The sequence below is a fragment of the Centropristis striata genome, chromosome 7, assembly GCF_030273125.1.
Source record: "Centropristis striata isolate RG_2023a ecotype Rhode Island chromosome 7, C.striata_1.0, whole genome shotgun sequence".
NCBI lineage: Eukaryota > Metazoa > Chordata > Actinopteri > Perciformes > Serranidae > Centropristis > Centropristis striata.
Genome location: NC_081523.1, coordinates 2,423,063 through 2,437,794, shown reverse-complemented (window position 1 = coordinate 2,437,794; position 14,732 = coordinate 2,423,063). Strand labels below are relative to the sequence as shown.

The 14,732-nt window shown below is 34.3% G+C and overlaps 1 protein-coding gene across 1 annotated transcript in view; it reads left to right on the top strand.

Moving 5' to 3' along the window:
- Positions 1 to 14,732, top strand: part of wdfy3 (WD repeat and FYVE domain containing 3) — a 203,873-nt gene that overhangs the window by 117,909 nt on the left and 71,232 nt on the right. Inside the window, 6 exon segments of the mRNA XM_059336480.1 lie at positions 3,006 to 3,224; positions 5,208 to 5,389; positions 7,745 to 7,976; positions 9,082 to 9,242; positions 13,632 to 13,743; positions 13,851 to 14,041. Of these exon segments, the coding sequence (XP_059192463.1) occupies positions 3,006 to 3,224; positions 5,208 to 5,389; positions 7,745 to 7,976; positions 9,082 to 9,242; positions 13,632 to 13,743; positions 13,851 to 14,041 (1,097 nt within the window).

The following is a 14,732-nucleotide window of genomic DNA, read 5'->3' as shown; positions in this document are numbered from 1 at the left end:
AAGTTACCAAATATAGTTCTTTGCCTGATAAAGGGTTTTATTTATATACACAAGCAGAAAATACAATTTGCAAAGAAAAAGTAAAAGAGAAATCCACAAAAACCCTCCAACAAGTGGCTTACTCCAGGTGCCATATTACAAGAAATAGTTCCAGAAATAACATGTAATATACACTATTTATATGAAAAAAAATTATATTATTGTATATGTAAGTTAGAAACAGATACAACTAAAAATACATGAAAAAAGTGTATCCTACATCCAGCTGCTACACAAATATATGAAAAAAGTTATTAAAATATTAAGAAAAAAAAACCCTGAGAAAAAATATTTTAGTAAAAAAAACAAACTAAAAACATAATAATGGTAGTAATATAATGATGATATTGGTAATAATAATAATAATATAGCAACAATAGTAATAATGATATTCATAAAAATAATAATAATAATAATGATAATATTAATTAAAAATCACTCTTTGTGGATGAGATGAAAAAAAATCTGAGAAAAAAATTGATCCATTTTTAACAAAAAATAATTAAAATGTTTATTTAATTTATTTTTAAACAAAAAAATCTCTCTTCGTGGGTAAGGTTAAAAAACTCCTATTATCAGTCTCACACTCTTTGTGGATGAGATGAAAAAAAATAAAAATAAACTTTTTTATTTTTTTTCAATAAAAAAAATAAATCACGTTTTGTGGGTGAGATGGGAGAAAAATTCCCTCTACATTACTATCACTCCTCCATCTGTTTACCTATTCCTCTGCTCCCTCCTCCTCCTTCACCTCTCTCTCTCTCCTCCTCCTCTCTTCTCCAGCCAGTCACAGACTCTATTTATAGCTCTCCTCTTCTCCTCCCTCATTTCTTCCTGTCACTCACTTCTTCCTGTTTCTCCTTTTTTTCTCTCTGTCTCCTAACCCTCGATCCTTCTCCTCCTCCGTCTCCTACTTGTTCCTCCTTTACCTTTTCATCCCTTTTGTCACTTTACCTCCTCCTCCTCCTCCTCCTCCTCCATTCCCGTCTGACCTCCTGTCCGTGGATGACATCATCACTCAGCTCATTCATCTAAATCTCTCCGTCTGGAGCTCCTCACGCCTCCTTCTGTTGTGAGAAAGACGTATTCCCTCCAACCAGTTTTCATTGTTTCCTCTCCTCTCCTTGTTTCCTCTTCTCTTTTCCTCTCCTCTCCTTTCCTCTCCTTGTTTCCTCTCCTCTTTTCCTCTCCTCTCCTCTCCTTGTTTCCTCTCCTCTCCTCTCCTCTCCTCTCCTCTCCTCTCCTCTCCTCTCCGTTTCTCCTCTCCTCTCCTCTCCTCTCCTTGTTTCCTCTTCTCTTTTCCTCTCCTCTCCTCTCCTCTCCTCTCCTCTCCTCTCCTCTCCTCTCCTTGTTTCCTCTCCTCGTTTCCTCTCCTCTCCTCTCCTCTCCTCTCTTCTCCTCTCCTTGTTTCCTCCCCTTGTTTCCTCTCCTCTCCTCTCCTCTCCTTGTTTCCTCTCCTCTCCTCTCCTCTCCTCTCCTTGTTTCCTCTCCTCTCCTCTCCTCTCCTCTTCTTGTTTCCTCTCCTCCCCTCTCCTATCCTCTCCTCTCCTCTCCTCTCCTTGTTTCCTCTTCTCGTTTCCTCTCCTCTCCTTTCCTCTCCTTGTTTCCTCTCTTCTCCTCTCCTTGTTTCCTCTCCTTGTTTCTTCTCTTCTCCTCTCCTCTCCTCTCCTCTCCTCTCCTCTCCTCTCCTCTCCTCTCCTCTCCTCTCCTTGTTTCTTCTCTTCTCCTCTCCTTGTTTCCTCTCCTCACTGCAGCTTTTCCTGCAACATGAACATCTTCTTTCTTTCTTTCTTTCTTTCTTTCTTTCTTTCTTTCTTTCTTTCTTTCTTTCTTTCTTTCTTTCTTTCTTTCTTCTCCACCAATCAGAACTGATTTAAATCCATCAGTGATCTTGTATTATTCTTGTGTATCTCCGTCCTGCACTAAGTCCTGATACAGGAATCAGTGGTGACTAGCAGCAGATGGTGGTTCTGGTGTTGTTCCAGTTTTAATGTGGTCCGTCTGAGAACCTGTAGAGTGAAAGTCTGATCCTGAGGACCAGAGAGTCTCAGAGCTGCAGGACAACGAGGCTCAAACACTCGTTTCTGCTTTAAGGAGCTCACTTCAACAGAGAGTCGCTTCATTTAACGTGCTTCTCTAATTTGAGTTCTTTATAAAAGTAGCAGAAACATCGACTTCCTAAATCTGCCCGAAGGCAAACTGTATAATTATAGTGGACTTATTAAAAACTTCCGCAAAATACCATTATAGGCCAGAAAAATCCAGCGAAAAAAATATTTTAATGATAATAATAATAATATATGGCATTTATAAAAAAACAAAAAAAGAAAAGAAAAGAAATCTCGTTTCAACAAAAAAATTATTCAATTTACTTTTTTACTTTTTTTTTTCAATAATTAAAAGAAATATTTTATATTTATACAAGAAACCTTTGTTGGTAAGATGGAAAAAAAATGCTGATTTAAAAAAATATATATTTTCAACCATAGAAAAAAAATCACTCTTTGTGGGTTAGATGAAAAAAGTCCTGAGTCAAAAAATATTTAACATATTTAACATTTTAACAATATTTAATAAAAAAAATCACTCTTTCTGGGTGAGTTGAAAATTAAAAAGCAACAACCCTGACAGGGGCAAAAAAGATTTTAGAGATTTTATTTAAAGATTTTATTTATTTTCAACAGCGAGAATTACACATTAGGAACAAAATCCAGAATAGGAAACTGGTTGGAATACTTCATTTATACATCGTGATGTATAAATGATATATATATATATATATATATATATATATATATATATATATATATATATATATATATTTATATATAAAGCCTAATAGCCTATATTGACGTGTGGAATTCACACTGACTCAAATTTTTTTGAGTTACGCTCACTTTCTGTCGTACAGTCTTTTGATAACTGAGTCCCAGTAACTATAACTTCTCCTTCTCCTCCTCCTCCAGGAGAGCGTCTGTTCCCTCCTCCGTCAGGTCTCAGCTACTCCACCTGGTTCTGTGTGGAGCGCTTCAGCTCGGCTCCTCAGGCCCACCCGGTGCGTCTGCTGACGGTGGTCCGCCGGGCCACGTCCTCCGAGCAGCACTACGTCTGTCTGGCCGTGGTTCTGTCCACCAAGGACCGCTCGCTCACCGTCTCCACCAAGGAGGAGCTGCTGCAGACATACTGTGAGTTTAATACATTAACCTGCTTATATGGGCCATCAGGGAGAATAATGTGACTCTACAGAAGTGGTGGAACAAGTATTCAGACCCTTTACTGCAGGAAAAGTACTAATACACACTGTGAAATGACTCCACTACAGTAAAAGTCCTGCATTCAAAACTTACTGAAGTAAAAGTACAAAAGTATCAGAAAATGTTCTCAAAGTTTCAAAAGTAAAAGTACTCTTTATGCAAAATAGCCCCACTCTATTGTTTTTATATGTTCCAAATATATTATTGTATTATTATTATTGATGCATTTATGAAAGTGGCATTTTTATTTATCAAGGTAGGGCTGATTTAACTATTTATTATACTGTTTTGTGGTTTGATTTTTTAAAAATATCCAAGCTCTTTCAATTGATCATGTTTTTAATGGTAAATCTCAAGCAAAAACCACAATATTTACCTCAAAACGTCATGAAGTAGAGATATAAAGTACCATAAAATGGAAATACATAAGTAAAGTACAAGTGCCTGACTACAGTACTTGAGTTAATGTACTTAAAGTATCAAAAGTAAAATTACTTTTTATGCAGAATGGCTCCACCCATTTTTTAAATAAAATGTATTATTAGGGTGTTATTATTGATGCATTTAAGGGCTCATTTTAACTTCTTAATAAACTGTTTTGTGGTTTAATTTTAAAAAAATGTCTAAGCTCTTTGAATTTATCATATTTTTAATGGTAAATATCAAACAAAAAGTCCAATATTTAACTTAAAATGTCATGAACTGTAGGAGTATAATGTAACATAAAATGGAAATAATTTAAGTAAAGTAAAGTACAAGTACCTGAGTACAGTACTTGAGTAAATGTACTTAAAGTATCAAAAGTAAAAGTCCTTTTTTTGCAGAATGGCCCCACTCTATTGTTTTTATATGTTCCGAATGTATTATTTGGTTGTTATTATTGATGCATTTAAGGGCTCATTTTACCTACTTAATAAACTGTTATGAGGTTTGATTTTTTTTTTTAAATGTCTCTTTGAATTGATCATGTTTTTTGTGTTAAATCTCAAGTAAAAAGTACAATATTTACTTTTTTTTACTACTACTTCTTATGCAGAACGGTCTTACCTAGATTATTTTATATATTTCAAATATGTTATTGGATTATTATTATTAATGCATTTATGTAAGCGGCATTTTAACTTCTTAATATACTCTTCTGTGGTTAAATTTTTTTTTAAATGTGTAAGCTTTTTGAATTAATCATGTTTTTTATGAAAAATCTCGAGTAAAAAGTCCAATATTTACCTCAAAATGTCATGAAGTAGAAGTAAAAAGTAACATAAAATGAAAATACTAAGTAAAGTACAAGTACCTGAGTACAATACTTGAGTAAATGTACTTAAAGTATCAAAAGTAAAAGTACTTTTCATGCAGAATGGCTCTACCCAATTGTTTTTATATGTTACAAATGTATTATAAGTTTATTATTATTGATGCAATTATATAAGCGGCACTTTTATTTCTCAAAATAGAGCTCATTTTACCTACTTAATATACTGTTTTATGGTTTAAGTTTGAGTAAAAGGTACAATATTTACCTCAAAATGTCATGAAGTAGAAGTATAAAGCAGAATAAAATGGAAATACTTAAGTAAAGTACAAGTACCTGAATACAGTACTTCAGTAAATCTACTTAGTTGAAGGAAGGCAACATTTTCACATATTTCTGAGCCTTTAAGATATTTAGTATGTTTGTGTCAAACACAAAAAGGCTTTTCATGGTTTGATCTCGTGCAAACTGTCTCAGGCTTGTGTTGTTGTGTAAATGAATGATGAAGTTAATATTTAATGTGTGATGAGGAGATGAAGGAGGCTGGTTAGTGGGAGAATATGAACATATCTGTTATAAAGCCGTCGGTCCAGGTTGAGGGCTCCTGTTCTCCTGCTGCTCCTCTGACTCCTCCTCCTCTCCTCTTCCTCCTCATCAAGCAGCCGATGAGTCCAGTGAGGAGTCCTCCTTCTATGAGATCCTGCCCTGCTGCGCTCGTTTCCGCTGCGGGGACCTGATCCTGGAGGGCCAGTGGCACCACCTGCTGCTGGTGATGAGCAAAGGCATGTTGAAGAACAGCATGGCCACGCTCTACCTGGACGGACAGCTCATCAGCACCGTCAAGGTAACGTCACACGCTCTATTATACACTAGAGCAGTAGTTCTCAACCTTTTTGAGTCGCAACCCCCAATTTAACATGCATGTTGTCCGCGACCCCCGCTCACTGAACACAATCTCACACGCACAGTTCAGATCACCCAAAAAAGACACAAAATGACCAAAAAAGACACAAAATGACCAGAAAAGACACAAAATGACCAAAAAAATGATCAAAAAAGACACAAAATGACAAAAAAAAAACACAAAATGACCAGAAAAGAAACAAAATTACCAAAAATGACACAAAATGACCAAAAAAAAGACACAATTTGACCAAAAAAGACTCAAAATGACAAAAAAAGACACAAAATGACCAAAAAAATTACACAAAATGACTGAAAAAACACTAAATTACTTAAAAAAAGACACCAAATTACACAAAAAATACACACAATCACGAAAAGACACAATAATATTAGAAACAGACACAAAATTACTTAAAAAAAGACACAAAATGACTGAAAAAAATAGATTACATAAAAAAGACACAAATTGACCAAAAAAGACACAAATTGGCAGAAAAAACAATATATTACTCAAAAAAGACACAAAATGACTGAAAAAACACAAAATGACCAAAAAAAGACACAAAATGGCAGAAAAAAATAGATTACATAAGAAAGACACAAATTACTCAAAAAAGACACTAAATTACTAAAAAAAAAAACACAAAATGACCCAAAAAATACTCACAATTACTAAAAGACAAAATTATTAGAAAAAGACACAAAATTATTAGAAAAAGACACAAAATTACAAAAAAAGACAAAATTACAAAAAAAAAGACACAAAATGACAGAAAAAAACAAAATTTCTTAAAAAAGACAGAAAATGTTTGTTTGCAGGGCCCTGGATGCCACAGTGATCATATTCTAGATAATAACATGTGTGAGCCAGTAATCTGATTAGGATCAGTGGTCGTCTGCTGAAACCTCTTTATTTCACTCTGACGGGAATAATACAAATATCGTCAAATTAGGTTAGACATGTTCTGAACGCTGAGCTCTGTTTTGATATGAGAAGAAGCCCAGAAATGTGTTTGTGGAGCAGCAGTCACACACACACACACACACACACACACACACACACACTGCTGTGATGTGGCCTGTGGTCTAGTGACTTTAGATCCTCTGAGATTAGAGACCACAGTCTCAGCTTCCTGTCTGCTGATAACGACAGCTTTGTTTCCTCAAACAGGAAGCAACCAGCTGATCGTGTGTGTCTGTGTGTGTGTGTCTGCGTGTGTCTGTGTGTGTCTGTGGTTGTGTGTGTTTGACCCTCTGGGAACAAATCTTCTGTCTAAAAATCACTGGATGCTTTTCATACGGGAAATGTTTCTGTGCAGTAATCATCGCTCCAACTGATGATTTTTAACCTTCTAGGATCACTTTTATTTACTGACCTTTCAGACCCTTCAGGCTGAAAATGTCCACTTCCAAAAAAAATGCAATAAAAAGTTAACAGTTTAATATTTTTTTCTACTTTTTCTGCATAAACCTCTTCAACAACTTCCACCCTGCTCAAAACTACCAAACATATTTGGCATTTTAACCCTTTAAATGCCAGTTTGATTGCATGATGTCGCATATAAAGTTATAAAGGTTTCGGCAGACGGTTTTCAAAATATTCGGCAACACGAAAAAGACACAAAATGACCAAAAAAAGACACAAAATGACTAAAAAAAAAGACACAAAATGACAAAAAAAAGACACTAAATGAAAGAAAAAAACTAAATTACTTAAAAAAGACACAAAATGATAAAAAAAAAAAGACACAAAAAGAGAGAAAAAACTAAATTACTAAAAAAGACACAAAATTACTTTTAAAAAAAGACACAAAATTACTCAAAAAAAGACACAAAATTACCCCAAAATTACTAAAAAAAAGCACACAAAATTATTAGAAAACGACACAAAATCACCAAAAAAATACACAAAATTACAAAAAAAGACACAAAATTACAAAAAAAAGACAAAATTACTAAAAAAAAAGACACAAAATTACAAAAAAGACACAAAATTACAAAAAAAAGACACAAAATGACCAGAAAAAGACAAAATTACTAAAAAAAAGAGACATTTTTGGAAAAAAGACACAAAATCACCAAAAAAATACACAAAATTACTAAAAAAAATACACAAAATCACCTGAAAAAGACATAAAACATGAGTTAAATATCTCACTGTTCTGCTGGTTTAACTCTGAAAGCTCCAGTTTGGTCTTTATTTGCCTTCAGGTCCTATTTCTAACTGATGTTCCCTTCTATAAATAACGTATTTAATTATTAATGATAACTCTGATAATCTTCTTCTGTGCAGCTCCACTACGTCCACAGCGCCCCGGGCGGCTCCGGCTCCACCAACCCTCCCGTCCTCAGCACCGTCTACGGCTACGTGGGCACGCCGCCGGCCCAGCGCCAGGTCTCCAGCCTGGTGTGGCGTCTGGGGCCCAGCCACTTCCTGGAGGAGGTGCTGCCCGCCACCAGCGTCGCCGCCATCTACGAGCTGGGGCCCAACTACGTGGGCAGCTTCCAGGCCGTCTACCTGCCCTGTGAGTCTCTTCAGCAGCCTTCACAAGATTCACTTTCATTTCTTCTCCTGACTTTCCTTTATAACCTTTTCTCTCCTCAGTTTATCACCTTTCCTCTCACTAGGGCTGGGCGATATGGCAAAAAAAATTATCACAATATATTTTTTCATACCGTCCGATCTTGATTATTATCAAAATGTTTTATATTGTTTTTAAACTGCCAGTTTTAAAGCTAAAGTACAAAAAAATTAAAGAAACTAGAGATTAGTTCCACTACGAGTGCCTGAACTGCTAATGCTACGTGTGCTAGCATCAAGGTTATCATAGTGAACGAAAACTAGCGAAATAACGAAAAACTAGAATAGAAAAAACGTTTTCGTTAACTGAAATAAAAATAAAAACATCGATAACTGAAACTTTAGATTGTGGTTACAAAACGAACTAAAACGAACTAAAATTATAGTGAAAATGTCCTTCGTTTTCGTCTTTGTCAACATTGTTCATACATCATCCAGTGTTTCTCAGAGAAGCGCGAGTTAAATTACTGTAATGACTCCATATTGGCTGTAACGAGAAACTTCTCAGCTTTCAGGAAACATTGGGATTTTCCCGATAGTGCAAACCGTTTAGTTATTATGGTAATCTGAAGTGCGCTTGTGCAATTTTTTCACTGTTTGCAAGAGAAAGTATTCAATTCAACCATAACATTACAAATCCCTTTTATTTTGCGGCAGCGCTGAAAATCCAGCAGAACACATGTAGGAAAACACTGCATAATCCTTTCTGGTTGATATGAAATGTATTTATTTAGCTCCGACTCGATTGAATGCACCACACCTGTGTATGAATTGCAGTGCTGTGAATGTTCGCTGCCCTCAGCTCTGCGTTCAGTCTTTATTTCTTCTCTGGCAACTAACAAACAGTAGTGGAGCAGGAAAAGGTCGACTCTGATTGGCTGTTGTCACGCACATTTCCGACATGTTTGATCGAGTAAATATACTCACAGCTGATCACCGTAATCAACCTGAAATTTCTCTCGATCATATAATCACCCAGGCCTTCCTCACACATCTGTCAGTAATTCTATTCTATAGCGATGATGTTCTATTGTTTATGTTTGTCCCAGGTAAAGACTCAAAGACGGAGGTGTCTCCTGCGTCTCCGGTGGCTCTGGTCCCAGAGGAGAAAGTCTCCTTCAGCCTCTACGCGCTCTCTGTCTCCACTCTCACCGTGGCCAAGATCAGGAAAGTCTACAACAAACTGGACAGCAAAGCCATCGCCAAACAGGTCAGACACATTTCTTTGCTCACTTGATTATTGTTTTGGTCATGAAATGCAAAAACTATACAAAATAGCCATCGCCAAACAGGTCAGACACACATGAGACTCACCAGGCTCCTGTTGTGTTTTATTGAAGTATTAATGTGTAAAACTGGAGAATTCATAACTTTTGGGAACTCAAAAGCAAACATGGGGACTAAAAAAGTGAAAGAAATAAGTGTTTCCAGAATCTATATTTCTTGGAGAAATGTCTGGACAGCAGATTGAACCCATTGAGGCCTAAAACGGCTGTAAAAAATACCTGTAAAAAATACCTGTAAAACCTCAGATTTTTTTTTCTGATTTATTTACCTCATGTATGAATTATAGCATTTTAAGTAGCCATTTATTTATTTTTATACTTATTTATTACATCACATGTCCTTGTTCTTGTTTTTGTCCTTGTTTAGCTCTGTGTTTTTTTAAATGTTTTTACTCATGTTGTTTTGTGTTATGATTGTCATAACTATGCACCTTATGCAGTGGCACTTTCAATTTCGTTGTATATTGAACTATATAATGACAATAAAGACTATTTGATTTTGATTTGATTTGATTTGAGCGATTTTAAAATCAGCCCCTTAAAGCTGAAGTTTTTCTGGAAATTCAACAGAAGTGTCAACTCTTCCTACTAAATAATAGATTTTTCAGCCTCCACTATCATCGTCTTCCACCATGATTTTAAAGTTCTGTCAGTTGTCAGTGTTCAGTCCCATGTTGGATTGCAACAATCCCACATGTATTCTCATTTTGTGTGTTTTTGTGGGGTTTTTTTTAGTCATTTTGTTTCTTTTTTGGTCATTTTATGTCTTTTTTTTTGTCATTTTGTGTCTTTTTTTAGTCATTTTGTGTCTTTTTTTAGTCATTTTGTGTCTTTTTGTGTCTTTTTTTGGTCATTTTGTGTCTTTTTTTAGTCATTTTGTGTCTTTTTGGTCATTTTATGTCTTTTTTTGGTCATTTTGTGTCTTTTTTTAGTCATTTTGTGTCTTTTTGGTCATTTTATGTCTTTTTTTTGGTGATGATTTTAAAGTTCTGGAAAAGTCCCATGATGCATTGCGACACTCCCACATGTATTCTGATGCATTTCATTGACCAAGAGACCGAAAAAAGGTGGAAAAAACTACAAATACTACAAAACGACGTATCCTCTTTCCCGGCTTTAATGGTAGAATAACACAACAGCACCCCAACAGGTTTTAATGGTAGAAATGTGGTAACGTTTCCCGCCTTAAATGGGTTAAATGAGGATCATATTAGTGGAAACATCACAAGGGTTTCAAAATTAGAATAATGCTGTTAAATAAGCTCAGTGGCTCGTATTTAGTGGCCTTCCAGACTAATGAGACTCAAACTGAGGACAGAGACCCTGAAGGACTCTGTGACTATAAACTGTGAGTTAAAGGGTCATGAACTTGTAAACGGATCAGTTTTAGCTCTGCCTGAGGATATTAGTTCTCACTGACTCATAAATGACATCTGACTGTAGGCCAAAGCTTTAATCAGACCAGCAGGATGAAGGAAACAAATTATTATGAGAAACTGGAGAGGAACGGTTCACAGCTGGCTAAAGTCACATTACAATGACAGATTTCTTATGGATTATATATATATATATATATATATATATATATATAAATATATATGGCCAGTCATGAAATATTTATGTGGATAGATTGTGAAGTAAAGCCCATACCATGTACATAATAATCACCATATACACATTTTTATAAAAATGTTTTATATATTAATCAATATTAATATATACTTCATTATATATTTGTTTATTTTTTTTTTAAATAGATTATATTAAGTTGCATATTCATGTAGGAATACAACTTGTTTTTTGTATTTTTTGTATTTTATTTTATTTTTACTAATATTTTAATTATTATTTTAATCTCATATTATTTGATTTGATTGACAAAAATGTGACAATGGTGATTTATTTTTTATTTTTAATTATTACAAAAAATCTAGGAATTTCATGTGTTAATTTTTTTTATTACTAGTACTTATTATTATTATTGTTATTATTATTATTATTATTATTATTGAGGTTATTATTATTATTATTATTATCATTATTAATAATAATAATGTTATTTTTATTTTTATTTTTTTTTTATCCCATTTGATTTGATGACCAAAATGTGACGATGTTTATTAAGAAAATACAAATTAAAAACAAATATCTAGAAATTTCATCTGGCTGCATAAATGTTGTACTTATTCATTTGTACTACTATTATTATTATTATTATTATTATTATTATTATTATTTTATCTCATATGATTTGATTTGATGACCAAAATGTGACAGTAATAATAATAATGTTTATTAAAAAAATGCAGATTAAAAACAAATATCTAGAAATTTCATCTGGCTGCACAAATATTATTCTTTAAATTGTTATTATTATTATTATTATTATTTAGAATAATAATAATGTTTTATTATTTATTATCATAAATAATAATAATCTAATATGATTTGTTTTGTTGCCCAAAATGAAAATAAGTCTTTAAACAATAAGATAATTAAATAAGCACATAAAGCTTTGGTCAGTAGGTAAATTATACTCAAAACAAGATAATTCAGATACTATTGCTAAATATAAGAAGAAAATACTTGGAAGCTTCATGTTTTTTGCAGTGAATCAAAGATTCTGTAGAGGTTTTTATGGCTCATTCTCCATTTATAAATGTTTGCACACACACACACATACACACACACACACACACACACACAGGTTCAGGTGCATTCAGAGGTCAATCAGTGCATCAGTCTGCTACCATGACTGTTCATTCTGCATCACTCCATCATATTCTGTGTGTTGAGCTGCAGAATGAGCTCCTTCCTTCCTTCCTTCCTTCCTTCCTTCCTCCTGTCCTTATCTTTCTCCCCACCTGTCCACTTATTTCCCAGCATGCTCTGCTCCTCCTGCTAAGCTTTTCATACAGTGAATAAGTGCCGAGGCAGCGTTTCTTTAGCCGCAGGAACCTGTTGGAGGAGAGGAGGAGGCTGTTTTAATCCAGAGAATACTGAGTGTTGTTTTATAGAGACACAGACTGTAACGCTGCCGTTCCTCCCTCATTAAAACCAGTAAAACGCCACATAAGGACGCTATTTTTCACACATTTCTCACTTGTGAAATTGGCCGTCGTGTTAGAATTAACAAGCTGCAGGAACACAGAGTTTATGCAGAGTGCAGCGGAGTGTTCTGCCTCTTTATTTTCCTCTTGGCTTGTTAAATTGGTCCCATATTTCATTTCTAAGAGGCTGAATAAAAAAAGCTTTTTACAAAGTTCAGACCTTGATACATGGCACGTCCAGTTAAAAACCCTTTCACAAAGCAAAACATATTGTCTGTATATTTTTTGTACCAGCCTGACAATGGGTGAAATTTATCAACTGTGCTAACCCCGGCTTATTTATATTGATGCTTTTGCTGATATGTTGATTAATGTGCATTGTCCATAATCAAATAAATAAATAAATAAACAGAGATTTTACAGGATACATTTGAAAATGACAAATGAACATGTTTAGTTAAAAACAGACAAAAAAATCAAGATAAATAAATGTTCTACTGAAAACAAGTTTCTGAAATTAATTTGGACAAAAAAAAGTTTTTATTTTTTTGCACTTTGAAAAATGATTCACTTACATTTATGTCAAATTAAATTATTATTTGTATTTTTTTTTTTAAATAAACATTGTAGCATTTTGGGCAACAAAAAATTATATGAGATTATTATTATTTATAAAAATAATGTCATATAATTTGTAATATAATAATAATAATAATAATAATAATAATTAATAAGTATAACATTTATGCAGCCAGATGAAATTTCTAGATATTTGTTATTAATTTGTATTTTTTAATGAGCATTGTCACATTTTGGTCATCAAATCAAATCATATGAGATTAAAAAAATAAAAAATAAAAAATAAAAATAAAAATAAAATAATAATAATAATAATAATAAGTACTAGAAGTAAAAATAAAAAAAACACATGAAATTTCTAGATTTTTTTTGTAATAATTTAAAAAAAATCAACATTGTCATATTTTTTTATCAACAAATCAAATAATATGAGATTAAAATAATAATAAAAATATTAGTAAAAAAAAAGTCAAATAAATACATAATACAAAAAAACAAACAAATTCATATATAAAACAATCTTATATTCCGACATGAATATGGGACTTAATCGAATCTGATTTTACAAAATAGACAAATATATAAAATTAAATATATAATGAAATATATATTAATATTCATTAATATATAAAACATGTGTTTTTTGGTGTGTATATTTGCCTGAACCTCTCTCGTCCTTTGCAGCTCGCTGTCTCCTCACATGAGAACGCCACTCCGGTCAAACTGATCCACAACGCCGCCGGACACCTCAACGGGCCGGCGCGCTCCATCGGAGCGGCCGTCATCGGATATTTAGGTAAACAAGTCTGTCATCATTAATGCAGGAAATCCTGTTTTCTGTGAATTAGAATTTGTAATATTTATGCTGCAGCTTTACTAAAATAAAATGCGTGTTTCCTTTAGGCGTCCGTGCCTTCGTGGCCAAACCCGTGGCCACCAACCTGCAGTATGTGGGCGGAGCGGCGGCCATCTTGGGCCTGGTTGCCATGGCGTCGGACGTGGAGGGGCTGTACGCCGCCGTCAAAGCGTTGGTGTGTGTGGTGAAGAGCAACCCGCTGGCCAGTAAAGAGATGGAGCGCATCAAAGGATACCAGGTCAGAGACTAGTCCAAGGGTCAACACAGAACTAGAATCAGATCTCTGATATTTTGGAGGATTTCTGGGTTTTTGTAGCTGAAAATGGCAGGAAAAAATCTATAATAAATGAATAAATGTGCCTATAAAATAAACTAATTTAAAACTATGAAATAAATTCCAGACGGCTGCACAACTCCAGCAATTTTGGTGGAATAAACATTTTTGTAACATTATTGTAAACAAACCAGCATGCTAACTGTGTACAGAGTGTCTGGTGCTTGTTGTAAACAACCAGAGATCTCTAAGTGAACACCTCCTGCAGCAGCAGCACATACACACTGTACTGCTACAGAGCTAACTGTTAGCCTGTTAGCACATACACACTGTACTGATACAGAGCTAACTGTTAGCCTGTTAGCACATACACACTGTACTGCTACAGAGCTAACTGTTAGCCTGTTAGCACATACACACTGTACTGCTACAGAGCTAACTGTTAGCCTGTTAGCACATACACACTGTACTGCTACAGCGCTAACTGTTAGCCTGTTAGCACATACACACTGTACTGCTACAGAGCTAACTGTTAGCCTGTTAGCACATACACACTGTACTGCTACAGCGCTAACTGTCAGCCTGTTAGCACATACACACTGTACTGCTACAGAGCTAACTGTTAGCCTGTTAGCACATACACACTGTACTGCTA